General features: G+C 59.3%; 1 protein-coding gene across 3 annotated transcripts in view; it reads right to left on the bottom strand.

Moving 5' to 3' along the window:
* NEK6 (NIMA related kinase 6) overlaps positions 1 to 16,405 on the bottom strand; it is a 75,459-nt gene that overhangs the window by 29,936 nt on the left and 29,118 nt on the right. The window contains exons 1-5 of one of the 3 annotated variants that reach the window (XM_037493211.2): positions 6,266 to 6,853; positions 5,365 to 5,470; positions 3,971 to 4,111; positions 2,722 to 2,784; positions 664 to 774 (exon numbers count right to left, since the gene is read on the bottom strand). In XM_037493211.2, the coding sequence (XP_037349108.1) occupies positions 664 to 774; positions 2,722 to 2,784; positions 3,971 to 4,111; positions 5,365 to 5,406 (357 nt within the window). In that variant the 5' untranslated portion in view covers positions 5,407 to 5,470; positions 6,266 to 6,853. Of the gene's footprint in view, positions 1 to 663; positions 775 to 2,721; positions 2,785 to 3,970; positions 4,112 to 5,364; positions 6,854 to 11,861; positions 11,981 to 16,405 lie in introns of those variants that run through there. The other 2 variants (XM_037493209.2, XM_037493210.2) reach the window with 2 other exon arrangements.

Below are 16,405 nucleotides of genomic sequence, written 5' to 3' on the forward strand. Positions count from 1 at the left end.
TGCTCCATTGGGGAAGCTGCGGGGTCCCTGAGTCCAGACCCATAGTGCGGCTGGTTCTGGGCCCCAGGAGTTGAGTTGAGGGGAGCAGACAGTTGCGGGGTGCAGAGCCAGACGGGGCGCTGGGCCTGCAGCGTAGGACTTAGCGTGTGTTCATCGTTTTGCGGATGTCACAGACCAGGAAAGAGACCTGGGCCTCAGGCACGGCTCTGTACCCCCATGCTGGGTATCCTCAGGCAAATCTCTTAACCTGGCTGTTTTCTTTCTGTAAAAAGAGGCCGTGGGACCCACAGATGCTTTCCCAGATTCCATGAGCTGCATCTGCCCGACATGGGCTTCTACCCCCTCCTTAGTGAGGCAGGAGCAGTGACACAAGGACCCGCGGGCAGGCTGTGTGGAGGGGCTGGGTACGGGGCCCTTTCTGCCCACAGCTGACCCCTCCCAGCCTCTGGGCCTGTCCAGGCATCACCTTCGTCTTGCTTTGTGCTCTCCAGGACGCTCGAGATGAGCTTCCCTGAGGCTAATAGGAAGAAAAAGCTACTCTGGCAATGTGTGGGGGGACAGGGCAGGCAGGGCCCCTCCTGGGCCGCGGCTGAGCCTGAAGGCGGGGTCGGGAGGGCTGCCTGACCCTGGTGGCCTCTGATCCTGCCCCGCCGGGAGCCTCACCTTGATCATCTGCGAGAGGTCGCCCGCATCAGCCAGCTCCAGCACGATGTTGAGCTCGTTGTCCTCGATGAACGAGTCCAAATACTTGATGATGTTTGGATGGTTCAGTTGCTGCCCAGAAAGAGGGAGAGCAGAACCGATGAGAGAAGGCCGGCCTCGGCACCTGCCCAGGCTGGCACCCGCTGGCGGCCTGAATGGGCGCTGGCTGCTGCTGAGAGGTGGGTGCCTGGGAAAAGGCCTGCACTTGGCAGCCAGCGGCCTGGCAACGTGGGGCAGCCATCTTGCACCTGCCAACTGGGTGTGATGCTTGGGAGACGGGCTATTTCTCTTGGCCGTGCAGAGCTGAGACTCAGGTGCTCAAAAGGGGCTGAACGTGTAAGTCTGTGACTCTCCCTGCCCGTCTCCTGGTGTCGTCCGCCAGCCTCTGCCCTGGGAGGTTCTGGGTTTCGGGTCTGCCTTGTGGCCCCTCTGGGAACCATCTTTCCCTTTGTTTTGTAGGAAACACCTCGTGCCCTGGCCCATCCTGGTGACTTCCCATGGCAGGCGGGGAGGCTGGCTGGCCTTCTGGAAAGGGGTTGGCATTGCCGGCAAGGCTCTAAGTGGGGAGACTAGGCTGCCTCTCAGGGGCATTTCCACATTTCCACACCCCAAGCGCCACCCGGCATCCTTCCAGAGCATCTTCTGACCCCAGCCCCCTGCAGACAGCACAGTTGCCATTATCCCCTTTCACAGCAAGGAAAATGAGGCCCCAGCAGTCAACGGCTTGCCCATGGCCACAGGGCCAGTTAGAAGGGGTGTGTCCGCAGTTGAAGCCCATATTCGAGGCCCTTGGCAGCACCAGGACCGGGGCGAGGCACGGAATGCCTCTCCCCAGCAGGTCCAGCTTGCCCATCTGCTGCCTGCCTGTCCCCCCACTACTAGGAGTTCCCCACTACTGAGAGCCCAGGCAGGGCCCTGAAGAACCAACCACTAAGCTGACATTGCCTAGCTGGGCTTCAGGGGGCGCCACTGCTACCAGCAGCCCCACTTCATGAAACCGCTGAGCAAGTTCTCTCTCATGGGCCGGAGGATGCCCCGAGAGAACAGACCCTCTTCAGACACTATATTTAATTCTCTCGATCTACCCACACCCTGTGAGACAGGAGAGCTTCCCACTGAGCAGACGGGCCGACTGAGGCTGGGGCCAAGTTGCTTGCTTGGGTGACATGGCGTGAAGCCAAGCCCCCAGGACCCCGGTGCTTGTACTTTCCTCCTCCTGTCAGAGTGTCAAGTCTGGGGCGCAGGGAGAGAGCCCCAGGACCAAGCTGCCTGGGGCAGGCTCAGAGATAGTCCGGGAAGTTCTGTTGTCTCTGACTCCAGGAGTCCAGCGCGGAAGCCTGTGGCACCAGCCCACCCCCGGGGCCGCCCTGCCTGGCGCGTCTGTCCTTGCCACCGCCCAGCGCAGTCGGCCCCGCGCTGCTGAGCCAGGACTCCTGTCCGCAGAGGGACCGTCCCTGGCTGTGCGTCCTGCCTTCCTCGTGGGGAAGAGCCCAAGAGATGACAGCCCAGGCTCCCTGGGGGCCTCCACACCCCGGAGGCTGCATGGCTGGTCTCGGCAGCACCCCGAGCTCCCCGGCAGCTAGCGCCTCCTGGCGGCAGCAACAAGATGGGGGAGCAAAGCAAAGCAAAGCAAAGCACGCCGGGGCTGAATATTAAAAGGCCACTTGGAAATTTAAAGAAAGACGGAGAGAAAAGACGGCGAGAGGAGGGGCAGGGTGGGGGGAGCAGAGACGGCGGCCCCGCCCAAGGCCCAGCCCGCTCCCGCCCAGCCAAGGCCCGGGCAGGCCGCTGCTGGCCGCGCCTGGGTGCCTGCGGGGCGAGGACTTCCGAGCTGGGCGCCGCCATCTCAGGCGGGTCCATGTGGGGCAAGCACAACAGTTCGGGGACCCTGAGGGCTGCGTGGCCACAAGAAAATGAAGTCGCTTGTTGCACCCCAACAAGCGGGGCATCACCCCAAACCTCACGGGCTCTGAGCTGGGACAGCCGGGGTGTGGCCTGGCCTGGGGGCAGGATGCTCACCTTCAGGAGGCCGATCTCCTTGATGCAGTCCTGCCTGGCCTTGGCGTCCATCATCTCGAATATCTTGGGCGAGAGGAAAGAGAGAAGTGGGGATTAAAACTGTCCCCCAGCTCCCCACGGAACCGCCAGGATGGGGCCTGGCTCTCCTGGCGACTCCTCAGGCCCAGTCAGGGCAATGGTTCCGCCCACCGGAGCCCCACCTGGCAGGCGCCAGACTGGCTGCTCTGCGGGCTCCCCGGGGCAGCAGTTAATGTCACCGACTTACGGGGAGACTGCGGCCCAGAAAAGCGTGGTGCTTGTGAGGCGCTCGGGGGCACGCGGCAGGCTGGGCACTGCAGTCTTCACCCCGCCAAGTGGGGCCAACAGCCTGACCGCACAGGTGTGGACAGAGCAAGAAAGTGGGGTCCCGAGCCCAGGTCCCTCCCGCCCAGGCCCTCGGCTGCTCAGGGGGGTGGTGCTCCTGGCACCTTCCAACTCACAGGACGTAAGAGAAGGTCACCTCTACCCCCCAAAAGCCATCATGGCGCACGCACGCACACCCCCCCACCCCGAAAAAAAAAGACAAAGCCCGGTGAGCCCCTCTGCATGCGGAGAGCACAGACGGGGCTCTCCTCCAGCACCCGCTGCTCTCCACTCTCTCCCACCCTCTCCCCTGCCCGGGCACCTGAGCTGCCTTCTCCATGGGGCCTCCTCTGCCCAGGCTGTTCATCTCACTCTTTAAGGACAAAAGAGCGGGGCGAGGGCCACGGGAAGCTGCTGGCAGGCTTAGAGCCATTTCCTGCAGCAAAGTGGCTCGGGGGCGCTGCCTGAATTGCTTCCTGGCTGGCCACGGCTGCTCTGAAACCCATCTGCTTGGCCTCCCTGCCCCGCTGAGGAGGGACACAGAGGTTGGGAAGGCCCAACCAGTGAGGTGGGTACCAGGGTCGTCAGGACGGGGGTCGAGTCTCAGCTGTGACCCTGGCCAGTTGCTCCGACTGCACCCTTTTTCCACGTGAAAGACGGGATGACAATCCCTCCCCATAGGCTGCTGCCAGGAGCTGGTATACAGCAGGTGCTCAGTGCATGCTCATTTTCCATTCCCTTTATAATTCGCAGAGTTTTCATAGCCCGCCTGATTCTCCCTGTAGCTCAGTCAGGTGCTAGCTCCCCTCCCTACAGACGGAGGGGAGGGGAGGGCCCAGAAGCACAGGGTTTGGGGGAGAAGCTGGCTGCAGGGATGCAGCTTAGCCCCTCTGGTCCCCTGGCTCACCTGCACCTTCTTCAGCGCCACCGTCTTCCTGTCCAGCAGGCAGGTGGCCTTGTACACCTCGCTGAACTGCCCTCGGCCTATCTTCTTCTCAATCTGGAAGTCAGCCAGCGAGCAGCGAAAAGACAGGGTGTTCGGGTGCCTCTGGAGGGAAGCGACAGAGGGTGTCAGGGTGTCAGGCTGGAGTGGAGGGTTGGGACCCCAACACCTTCTGGAACCCCAGCAGCACCCCTGAGGATGAACGAGAGACTCTGCTGGCCAGCCCCACTCTCAGAGCCTCCAAGGCCCCCTGGGGGTCTCCAAACCCCTCCCTTGCACAAGCCAGACGACTTCCCTCTGCAGAGGAGGCACCGAGGAGGCTGCTGCCCCCCAGCACCCTCACCCCCTGCACTGTTCTCTCACTTGTCCTGTGACCCCACATGTGGACCCCCTGCCCCCCAGCCAAACCCTGTAAGTCACCATGGTAAGTGGCAGCTTCCTCTCCTGGGATGGTGTAAAAATACCTGTAGGGGAGCCTCCCTGGTGGCGCAGGGGTTGCAGTCTCAGTGCTATCAAGCTATCGCCAGCCACTGCAGCATGAGTTCAATTCCCGGCCAGGGAGCTACCCACATGGCGCAGCAGACCTCTCCTGACTCCCCGCTGCTCCCCTGAGCAGTGTATTTCAGTCGATCTGCCTGTTCTGTTCCCCACTCTGTCTCTGGTGAATCCTGTCACTCCCCTGTACCTCTGGCCTGTACCCCAGCTCTTTTATGCATAAATAAATAAAAATAAGTCTTAAAAACAAAAACCAAAAAACAAAGCCGTGGCCTGACACTCTGAGTCTGTGCGCTGGATGACTGTATGCCGAGCCTCATGATGACTCTCCGGCACCGGCACTGGGCCCACGACTAAGCCTCCAGGTGAGGCCGCCAGGACCAGGTCAGATCTCAGTAACACCAGTCTACCTACCCACCTAAGAAGAGCGAGCGTTTATTGGGCACCTACTGCATGCTTCACCCCATGAGTGAATAGACATCACTGCTATGCCCATTTGTGGAAACTGAGGCCGTGACCCCAGTAATGGCAAAGCTGGGATTTGAACTCAGGACAGGGGCTCCAGAGCCATCCTGTGTGTAGTGTGAAGCCTCCCAACTCAGAATCCTCCTGGACTTTTCCCCCAGGACCCTGTGGCTGGCCGAGCTCCTTGCTTCAGCCCCGCATCCGTCAGCCCGCTGAGCCCTGTCCTGCCCAGCGGCAGCTCCAGGTGAGGCCCGTGCTGCACCCCTGTGTCCTGGTGCTGAGGGTCTGGCTGCCCAGGGCCAGTGCGGGGCGTGTTTTTGAAAGACGCAGGGGAGGCAGGGACAGCCACCTACTGTGCGCCAGCATTGGCCCTCGCTTGGAAGGGTCCCGTGACTTACTTGCACAGCAAGGTTAATGCCACTTTCATTTTCCATATTCATTTAATTTTAATTTTTTCCTCTACATGACGTTTTTGTTACTTATTGTCGATACTGAGTTGAGCACCTGGAAGATGAATTTCTCTTTGTGAAAACTGGATTATTTTTATTGAGGTTCCGTTGGTTTATAACAGGGTAGAGTTTTCACCTCTTCCGGTGTGTGTTTCCACACCACACCCCCCCCACACACACCAAAGCACCAATATTATTAACACCATTTTGTAAGTAAGGAAACTGAGGCAGGGCCACACAGCTCGTCAGAGGGAGGTGGGACTTGCCCTCCTGCTGATCTCAGCAGCTGTGCTGCTCCTTGGAACAGGGCAGGTCCCTCCGCTCTCTGGGCCTCAGTTTCCCCCTGGCCCAGTGCAAGGTTTGGAGGACGTGATCTCTGAGGGTCCCGCTCTGGGGACGTTGGGCTGCTGCTGCTCACCACATGGGAGGGAAGGGGCATTGGCTGCAGCGCTCCACTCCCCACAGGCCGGCCCCTGCCCCCTCAGCCCCAGGAACTGCAGGGGGTGCCATCCAGCTGGATAAGGGAAGGCCCAGATTTGCATTTCCTACCACAACCCCTTCCACCTAATTAGAGGGGGGTGCTCTGGGGAGGCAGGGGTTACAGGGGCGCAGTCCCCGCAGGCTCCAGGGCCGCCACTGCCTGGGCAGGGGTTGGGATGTGGCCTCGTCCCCAGGGTAACCTCTGCTCAGAGGGGGGCACCCCAGGGCTCCTAGGCACAGTCCCTGAGCCAGCAGAGCCCAGACCTCAATTTATCAACAGGGCCTCCGCGCGGAAAAGGAAAAGGTGAACTGAGCTCTCGCCCCCAGAGGGGGGTCTCTCTCAAGTGCTTCTCTGTGGCCTTCCACTCACCACCCCTTCCTGCCACCCAGTGAGGCCATCCACGATGGGGGGACAGTAACCCTGGCCCGCATTTCTCTGAGGATTCCAGGAGATGATTCTGGGGAAAGGGTCCTGATGGGTCTGGGCAGGCCCAGAACAGTGCATGACATGACGGGGGTTCCAGAATAATCATTGTTAGCTAATGACCTGCCCCCTGGGGGAGGGGAGCATGAACATAGCCCCCGGGCAGAGTGGGCTGCAGCTCTGGCTGCTAGTTGAGACTCGGACACTGGGCCTCAGAGGCTCGGGTTAAAATCCCAGGGTGCGATGGGGGGCACCGGGGTGACCTACTCCCTTGAGGCTGGGATGGGCCGAGGCAGGACGTGTACACCAGCCAGGCGAGGGGCCGGCCCAGGGAAGCAGCTGAGAGTTCCTGGCTGTCATCACCAACATCCTCAGCAGCCCCGCCCCAGCGCGGGTCGGCACTGGGGTTATTTCCAACTCTGTGAAAACTAAAATGAAAACTAAAATAAAAAAAAAAACAATTATCCAGTGACACGCCATCTTCTCAGCATGGACGATGTCAGGTGCCGTGCTGCGTGCTCACACCCTCCCGCTGCCTCGGCCACGGCGCTCTTCAACATGGGGCCACTTCCCCCACGTCACGGTCACCCAGCCGCGGAGAAGCCGTGGGCTGACAGCCCCTCCTGACTTCACCGTCCCTTGCACGGTCGTCCGGGGTGTTGCCAGGGGCTCGCGCCAGACCACGGGCGCAACTGGCCTCCCTTTCCAGGGCTGAGCCATGGCCTGGACACAGGGATAAACCACTGGACACTTTCCTTCCCAGGCTGTGGGGCCCCTTGGCTCTCCCTGAAGGTGGAGGAGATGGGTGGAGGGACAGGTGGAGGCAGCAGGGACGCTGAGCTATGTGGGCCCCAGGGAGGACTGTGTCTCAGACAGGAGGGAGGACGCTCAAAGAACGACTCCGTGGACAACAGAGGAAGCCTGGCCAAGGAGACAGTCAAGGTCGGGCGCCTTTCTCCCCAAGCCCACCCTCCCAGGAAGTGTTGCCAGCTTTTCCACGCCAAGGCGTGGGGGACGTCTTGGACCATCCCAGGACACTCACCCCAGGAAGCTCAGAGAAACCCAGCTCCTTTCTCCCAGTCAGATCAAGTTAGGCCGCAAACACCCTCCACCTCGTGCTAATTTGAGTTTAAAATATTTGAACCACAATAAAGCCTCAGCCATTGGACAACCCCCACCTCCCGCCTTTAAACAGGAGCATAGAATTATATGTTAAAAGAATAAAAATGCATTCGCCCAATTAATTTTCTGAAATCTCATTAAAAAATTTAGCCTGACTAAGTCAGACTTCTGACCTGAATTTTAATCATCTTTACACTGGATGGGTCTTTTCTCCCTGATATTTGCAATGCATCATTAATTTTAAGGCAACTGTTCCTATGATTTTAAAAAGCACACTTCATCAGAATGACATTTCCTGTAAACGAATTTCACCTTTAAAGACATCTGACATCGTGTGCAGGGAAGTTCTAATGGATTTGGTGTATGTGTACACAGCGATGTGTTTTCAATCCATGTGGCACAAAGGAAGGGCACGCTTTACAAAGGGCCCCTGGCGCCACACTCTCCACGAGGCCAACCCTGTTCAGCTCCCCATGACCTGGCTAATTTCAGGCCAAAAGTCAATCTTGCCTCTCGAGGGCCTAGTGGGGCCAGAGAAGCTACAGGGATTCTGAGAGCAGAAGGGACAAGCTGCTTATTTCAGCTCCCTCCCCTACACCATGGAGTTTGGAGAAGGGGCTTCTCTGGGTCGCTTCTGACGAGGCAAGTGCCAGCATCCTGCTGTTGGTCCCTCCACCACCCTGTGTCCCAGCCCAGGGGTCTGCACTCTGCTCCCCCGTGCGGACAGTGACCGGGACACCAAAGCATGGATGAAAGGCCCCATCACAAAACCTAAAATCATCTCCGGTCTATGGCTCCCCCAGGACGATTCTCATAAGCTGAGGTGAGAGGAAGCCGAGCTGGAGCCTGTGCAATAGACAATCTGGACCCAGCTCCAGCCACTAACAAGGTGAGGCTGGCAGGGGATCGGCCACCGTGCCAGGAGCTGGACGCTCCTTCACCTTTCTCCCTCGTCCCTTCGGTTACCAAATGCATTGGTTTTCCTGTGGAAGTCTCTGGAATTCTTCCTTCCTGTGTTGGTCAGTTAAGGCAGAGGCATCTTCTTTCCTGGGGGAGGCAGCTGCCTCCTTAGCTCTTTTCGTCTTACTTGTGCCTCAAAATCAGGGATCCGTGAGCTTCTAAAACCCAGACTCCCTTGTCAGCTTAGAACCTATTATGGATGACCCGTTTGCTACCAGTTCTATTCCAGACGACACGGCATGGATACAGGCCTTGTACACCAGCCACCCCTCCTCACCGAAGCACGGTATTTAATCGCTTTCTGATCCGACTAGGCCTGCCCCGCCCCGTCATATCTGGGACCTACACCGTGCACTGTCCTCCTCCTGGAACAGTCTCTACTTCCCGTCCTGCCCCAAACGCCTGCTCGTCACCGGCCCCCATGTCATTGCCTTTCTGAGCTTTCAAAGCCCTGGGCCCTCAGCATCTGAGAATACCATGTGGGCTCCCCAGCAGCCCCGAGACAAAGACTTGTTGAATTTATAACTAACTTGCAAACACTTCTTGAATTTTAATGGCCACTAATATTTTGGTCATTAAATCTTATCTCACTATCACCGATGCTTTGGGAAGATTTTCATGGAGATTTTGCCCCACACATTGTGGGTGTCCCTGTTCCCTGCAAAGTCAGCACGTTCTTCTCAGAATAGAGCTGAATACAAGTGAACTTGGCATGTCCCAAGCAGGTCTGCAAGAGTTTCCAGATGGAAGATACATTAGCCAGGGCTTTCTCGGGCAAGAACACCTTTCTCCTTCTTGGAAATGCACGTGGCTCTTACAGGATCCGCTGAGTCCTGTATTTCATTCCCGATGGAAATGTTCCGAAAGCACTGGGGCACTTTGAGCAATTGTTCTCAACTTCATTCACTCATTAGAAATCTCACTAAAAGCAAGCACACTCCGCTGTCCCGAGTACACATGAATTTCACATATGATTCTGCCGGGTTCAACAAACATGCTTTATATGTTGACAGCTCCCAAAGAGAGACAGTTCCTTGAAATCATCAAACCACTAGCCTTGGGCTCAAAGGTTAACAGAACCCTGAATCTAAGTGTTTGCTAAGCTGTTCTTTCTGCACTGTGAAAAGAAGACAGATTTGAAAATATAAGAATAAGATCAATGGCATGCCGTTCCCTCCACACCCACGATATTGGATGCCATGTTGGACTTTACCTTCATGGCCCTATTTGACAGATGAGGAAACTGAGACACCAGTGTCACCTGGCGGGGGTGGGGGGGTGGGGGTGGGGTGGGGGATGGAGCTGCATGCTGAGCCGGCCTGGTCCACAGCACAGCATTGATCTGCCTGAAGGATGATTTCAGGGATACAGCAATTTCCTGCCATAAAAAAAGAAAATGCCTCTGTCCTCAGTTTGAGGTATTTCTGTATCCTGAAACAAGCAAGATTGGGATGGGCTGTCTCCCCAGGTGGCGTCTAAATACCAGCGCGTCAGGAGGGAAAGAGTCACTCCTTCTCCAACCTGCAGCGTTCTCGGGTCAGTGCTGCTATGCCCAGTTCTGCAAAACCAGCCAGATGCTGGTGGGATGGGGGCATCTTCACCAACAGCCGCTGCCCAGTGCTGAGTAATCGTATCTAATTACACTTAACTATGTCATTACCCACTCCAACATGTGCGACAAACGCCAAGGACGTTGCTGCCACCGCAGCCCACCGGCCCCTTGCCTTGTTCCTGAAATAATTATGGGGCTCTCTCCTCTGCCAAATGAGGCTGCAATTAACCCTAATTGCTCAAAATGCAACTGGCTAATTCTGGGAGATTAATCAAGGGGGACTCAATTGCTAGTGAATGACTTAATATGACAAATTGCTACATTAGCCGAGGAGGCCCTACCGCCACCAGCCATCAGTGATACGTCCTGGTGGATTCTGACCAGCAGTGTCTGCGGGTTTCCCAGCTTCCTGGGATCTGCTTCTCTAGATCCCACCTGGGAGAGGGGTCCCTGCTTCCCAGGCAGTAATGGGAATGGAGAGCGGGGAGAACGGAGAAATGCTTGGACCCTGGGCAACTGCTCACATGTGTGCATGCACAGCCTTTCCCCATATGCACGGTGTCTACTAGTGCCTATGTCAGCTCGGTGTGAGTCTGCAGAGTCACCCCTTCTCTTGAGCTCAGGCAGCTCTGCACCAAAGAATATGACTTGATGACAGTTCAGGTGCAGAAGGATTTCAGATTCACCTGCCTCCTGGGTCAGTTTTGTGCAGTGTATAACCTGTGTGACTGTACAGGGCAACCCTGCCCAAATAGCTCAAACACCAGCCCATCTGAAGTCCTCCAAAAGGGACCAGGCAATTAGAAACTGGCTCAGGAAGTCTCATATCTGGGTATTACTTTTTATCGTTATCAGGCTGTCCCCAGGCCCTGGCAGCATCTGGTCCTGGCCCGCCTGCCCAGCAGGTTTTCTGTCCTCTCCATGGCATGCCACTTCCTCAAGGAAGTCTCTCTGGCCCCCTAGTTTGGCCCAGATGTCTTTCTGGAGCTCCACGGGCCCCTGAGTTTCTTCTGCTCTGTTTCTATCTTTCTCTCCCGTGAAGCTGTGCTGTCCTTAAGAGCAGACCTGAGTCTGTCTCGTGCGTAAGCACCACAGGCCCCTGTTTCACCCACTCAGCAGCACTGAGGGACTGCTCTGGGTCTGCCTGGAACAGTGCCAAGGTGAAACCCCACCCTGCAGGATTTTCCATGGAGGGAGGGGGCCCAGGAACCAGTCCCAAAGTGGGGTGTGACTCAGGCTGCTGGAGGCAGCAGAGAGGAGGGAGAGGCTCGCTGAAGCACCAGCGCGGACCGAGGCTGGGAGGCAGCCTTGGGGAGGGCACTCCAGGCCCAGGGAACAGCATGCGCAGAGGCATGGGTGTGAGCAGCTCAGAAACCCTGAAGCCACCTTGAGAAAGCTGCAGAAGGCTGCCGAGCTTTCCAAGGACCTGCAGAGAGAGCAAGACCATTGTAGGGAAACCAGCATCCCCAGAGCTCTGCTGGCCTAGGAGAGGCTGGAGGCGGCCAGAGCACAGACGGGGAGGCAGACTGGGCTCAGAGTGAGGACCCCCCTTTGACCCCAAGGCCTCCCTCCTATGACCCTGACTCCTCATTCTTTCCTACATCTGCTCTCTAACCCCCACTGACCCTGGGAGATTCATGTGCAACCCCCTGGGGCAGGACCAGGGCCTGGAGTCCCAGCCTAGAGCCTGACACTGAGAGGGCTTCGAGGAGGGTTGCTGAGTGAATAAGGGCTGACTGGTTGAGACAGTGCGCTCAGCTACCTTTGCTGGAAGCATCCAAGAAGAGACTCTGGCTAGGGGCCACCAAAGGGCTTCTTCCAGAGGCCGGAATCTTGGAAAAAGCAGATTCAGGGATCCGCGTTCCCTGGAGAATCTCCAAGGGACTGCAGACAAGGGAATGGGCTTACCTGAGGGTCAGGAGAATGCGCGGGCCCCGGGGTGTGGCAGAGGTTGTTCGGGCTCCCTCCATGGGGCATGTGGCTGGACTGTCCTGCCATCCTGCATGCCAGCCTCACGAGAGCACGGGCTGCAAAAGAAAACAAGGCCTTTCTTTACCAACGCCTGTTCTGGAGACAGCCCCGCACGGAGGCACCTCACTGGACCCGTCTCACAAGGGCCGGGGCGCAAGCGCAGCGTCAGGGACGCGCCACGGTCACCCAGCTCAGAAGATGCAGGGCTAGAACTCCACAGAGGACACCCATGGGACAAACCTTCCCCTCACTGTGCTGCCCGGCCTAGGCTGCAGGACAGTTGCCACTGCACAGGGGAGGAAACCGAGGCTCTGTGCAGGGAGGCCCCGAGGCAGCAAGGGAGGTTCCAGATTCAAGCCCCTCTGCGCCAGACTCCAAAGCCTGGATCGCTGCACATCACTGCCCTCCAGACTCTGTCCCCCACTCTCGACCCTACATTAACCCAGGCAGCCTGGGTGGTCAGGAGAGAAAGACCTTGAGTTGGTCTGTCCTAGTTAGGCCGGGGTTTCCCAAACACCGGAAGGCCAAGGTCCGGGGATCCTGCTCACAGTCTGGCACGATTCTCCAGGCAGGGGCAGAGCCCTCCGTCCGAGGGCGCACCTCCGGGCCATGGGCCGCCGCCGCCTCTCTCCCTGACCAACCGCCTCTCGCAACCTTGAACCAGTCACCTGCCGCGCCCAGTCTCTCTCACCCGCCAGATCCCAGGCCCAGAGGCAAGCTGGACTCTCGCTCTCCCCAGGAGGGCCACCCCATGGATGCGCTGGGCCGAAGGAAAGTGTGGGCTGTTGTCGCCGGTGCCCGCGGGTCTGCCGGGGGCTCCCTGGGCTGCGGAATCAGCCTCCCTCCTCCCCAGGGTGTTTTCTTCCCCAGCTGCAGGCGCCAGTGGCCAGCCCGCCCAGACTCGGGGGGGGGGGGCTCTGGGACACCCCCTGACTTCTCCAAGGCTGTCCATCTAGCCCCCAATCACCCCTGAGCCTGGCCCTTGTCCCTTTTCCCCCAGTTTTGCTGTCAAAGGCACCCCGAACCTCTGGAACCTGCATGCCGGCATCCAGCACCCCTTCTCCCTGTGTCCACCCCACACCGCCCGTCCCCCAAATGCTCTCCCGTGCACAGCGTGAGGCCACAGCAGAAGGTACCCAGCTCAAGCGGGCAGGGGCCAGCACCCTGCAGTCTCCCGCTTGTGAAATCACCGAAACACTGGCTGGGCCCCACAAACCTGGCACTTTACGGAGTTCCTCCTCACGTCCAAGGAGGAGAACACCGGGGTCTCACAGACTTGCCCCTTTGCTCTTTGCTGGAATCAGCATCACGTGGCTGTGCCTGTACTTCTGGGGCCTCTCTCCCCGCCACCCCTGCTAAGCTCAGGGCAGAGCACACCTCCTGCGGGGCAGGTGCCCCTCCTCCACCTGGGCCACAAGGGCCACTTCCTAAAATGCAGATGGGACCACAGCCCCCACAGCAGCGCCCCACCATCTGTGTGGGCACTCCCCCACGGGCGCGCCCCTCAAGGTGACACAGAGAGGGCTGGCTGTGAAGAGCCCCAGGACAGACAAACACAGGCGAGGCAGCCTGGCACTCAGGGGGAGATGCCAGCGAGACTATAAGCCAGATCGAGAAGGAACAGAATGTAAAATGCGCATGAATTTTCAGATAAAACCGGAGACTCCTGCAGGCTCTGCAGCTGCTCCAGGCTGCACCCCCAGACCCCTCGGGGTGACATGTTCACCATCCTCTGCCCTTAGGGACACCTCCAGGGAACCATGGAGGAGAAAGATCTCAGCAAGCCCTTCAGCCTTTATCTCGGAGCACCAGGGAGGCCCAGGCGCTCACCTGCCACCTGCTCAGGCGCCTCTCCCCTCCCCCTCCCGCCTCTGGCTGGGGGCCTCTGGCTGGGCTTGCATCTGTGTCTCCCGCTGGGGTCGGGTCCTTGGCCAGTCACACTAGGGGAACCCAGTAGGTATTTGTGAATGAAAAAAATGTCACTCCCCGCACCCCCAAGTGGCATCACCAGGGCCCCTCAACCTCTGCATGGTCTGGGAGCATTTCAGGAGCTCAGGCCTGCCTCATGCGGACTCCAGGGATATCCTGAAGAGGGGTGTGTCCTGACCTCACAGCTGTGTGCCTGCACTGTGCTGGCTCCTTCTCTGCCGACACTGCCGCTTGTCAGATTAGCCTGTCTTGTTTCAGCTCACGTCAGGAGCGAGGGCCTGCTGTCATCCCGGTGTACCGAAGAGGAAACTGAGGCATAAGGCGGCCTTGGAATTTGCTCAGATCACAGGGATCACCGGTAGTGGGGCCAGGACTCGAGCCCGTGATGGCATCTGCCCAAAACCGCCGCGCAGCACTCTGCACGGGTCCTGGTGGCAACGCATCACCTTCCTTTCTAACAGCCCCCCACTGACAAGCCCCTTCTGCTCCAGAGGGGTCCTGCCCGTGCCAGGGGTGGTCCCGGAGCCGGGGGCCACAAGGGCCGTGTCTCCTCAAGGACAGCACCCGGCTGGGTCGTGCTGCGCTCCGTGCACCCAGGCCCTGGCGCTGGACAAGTCCCTGTTCCTCAGCGCCCCCAGGACCTACAGGAACGCTGCACCTGCAGGCTGGCGAGGAGGGGGGAGGGGGAAGCAGGAGCGGGGGGGGGGGGGGGGGGAGGACAGCAGGGGAGAGGGAGGTAAGGTGGGTGAGGGGGAGGGGGCAGGGCTGGCAGGAAGACAAGGAGGTTCTCCAGGGAGCCAGGCCCCCCCCACACCCCTCGGGTGCTGGCAGACCCCCTGCACTGAAGGGGAGAGGCCGAGAGAGGAGGCTCAGGATCAAGTGGCTCAGCGGGCGATCTGCCCAAGTCCCTCCAGAGACCAAGACGGCCACAGACTCCAGGGCTGGCCAGGACTTCCAGACGCGACACGGTGCCCCCCAGCGGAAACTCACCCCCCTTGCCCTGCACGTTCCCGGCGGAAACTGCTTCTAGGGTGCTCGGCTGCAGAAAGACCAAGGCAAAGAGGCTTGGAGGAGGTGACACGGAGCGCGGGAGAAGCCCCTCTGCACAGGCGGGCACTTCTGTGCCTGCAGCTCCTGCCAGGCTGCAGAACAACCAGCCCCAGGCGGCCAAGCCCAAGTCGGGCCAAAAATCCATGGAATGTGAGACAAGGGCTGCAGGCCACACAGATGCCACCTCAAAGCGCCTTTCTTCAGCGGGGAGCGTGGCCTGTGGTGCCAAGGCCCTGTGGTCAACGGCCTCTCCCCTGCTGGGTTCCCGATGGTTTCCTGAGCGCGTCTATCTTGTACCCGGGGCCAGATCAGAGCCAACCCGGGGTAAGCGAGGCCGGCTCGGGAGCCTGGCGGCCTGGGGTCACACCCTGACCTGCTGCCCTGACCACGCAGAGTCTCGGCCTCTTAGCGTGAATGTGGACTGAACACAAGATCTACCTCCAGGGTCAAGAGAGAAACAAGCTGCTCGCTGGGCAATGAGGAGGGGTCCCCTCCATGTGACAGACTGGGGAGCTGAGACTCAGAGAGGGCAGGGACTTGCCCAGGGTCAGGCAGCTGGGACTGTGGGACCCCAGAGCCGGCTCCGGGGCCAAGCCCTTCATCCCTTATGAGCAGTGTGACGGCCGCGGGAAGCCCCCAACACCCGCCCTGGGCTCTGGTCTTCAGTCTCTGACTAATGTGGGGCGTGACACGAGGGAGACAAGGGCTCATCAGGCCTGACCCCCCTGGAAGGGATCAGACACCACTCTGGGTTCTGAGACCCCAGAGTGAGAGTGGCCAGTTTCTGGAAAGTTCACCAAGGGGAGGTCCTGTGCCTCCATTGCCTCTGCCAGAGGCCAAACCTGCCTTTGCATCTTCAGGGCCCTCCCAGTGAAAGATGACCCAAGGCACCAGGAAGCTCGGGAGACTCAGACCAAGGCTTAGGCTTGGGTGGGGTCGGGGGCGTAGGTGTGCAGGGGTGTGTGTGTTGTGGTTTTGTGAGAAGCGCTGAGAGCCGGGCGGGTGCCTGCGCCACTTTGCACCTCACCTTGCTCCCACACCCCGCCTGCCTTCTGCTGGGGCGGGGATGTCACTGTCCCTCGTCAGGGGGCGGAGGTGGCAAAGGCTGAGGGGGCTCCCGTGCTGGCCGGCTCTGCCGAGGCCCCAGGGGAACCACAGAGCTGGCCTCAGTGGCTCAGCCTGGGCTCGGGGTACCCTATACCGGCTCCTCTGAGAAGCCCCTTCTTAGTTGTCCAGGCAAGTGAGGGCTTCCCTGGTTGTTTCCCCAATGCAGGACACCACACCCTGGTAGGCTCCCCATGGCTTTCTCTTCACACCAGGGGCCAGGGAGATTTCCATTTGGCCTGCAGGCTCCAGAGGCGGAGGCCTAGGACACTGCCCAGGAGCACCGCCTGGGGCTCTCGGCCAGTCCGGGAGCAGAGGGGCTGGTGCACCCCTACACAGATGGGGTGTGCTGGCAACTCATGCATCTGCCCCCTGGCGGGGGTCAAGACTGGACCTGG

This window comes from Talpa occidentalis, unplaced genomic scaffold, assembly GCF_014898055.3.
Source record: "Talpa occidentalis isolate TD23 unplaced genomic scaffold, MPIMG_talOcc4v2.1 talOcc4.7, whole genome shotgun sequence".
NCBI classification, from domain to species: Eukaryota; Metazoa; Chordata; class Mammalia; order Eulipotyphla; family Talpidae; genus Talpa; species Talpa occidentalis.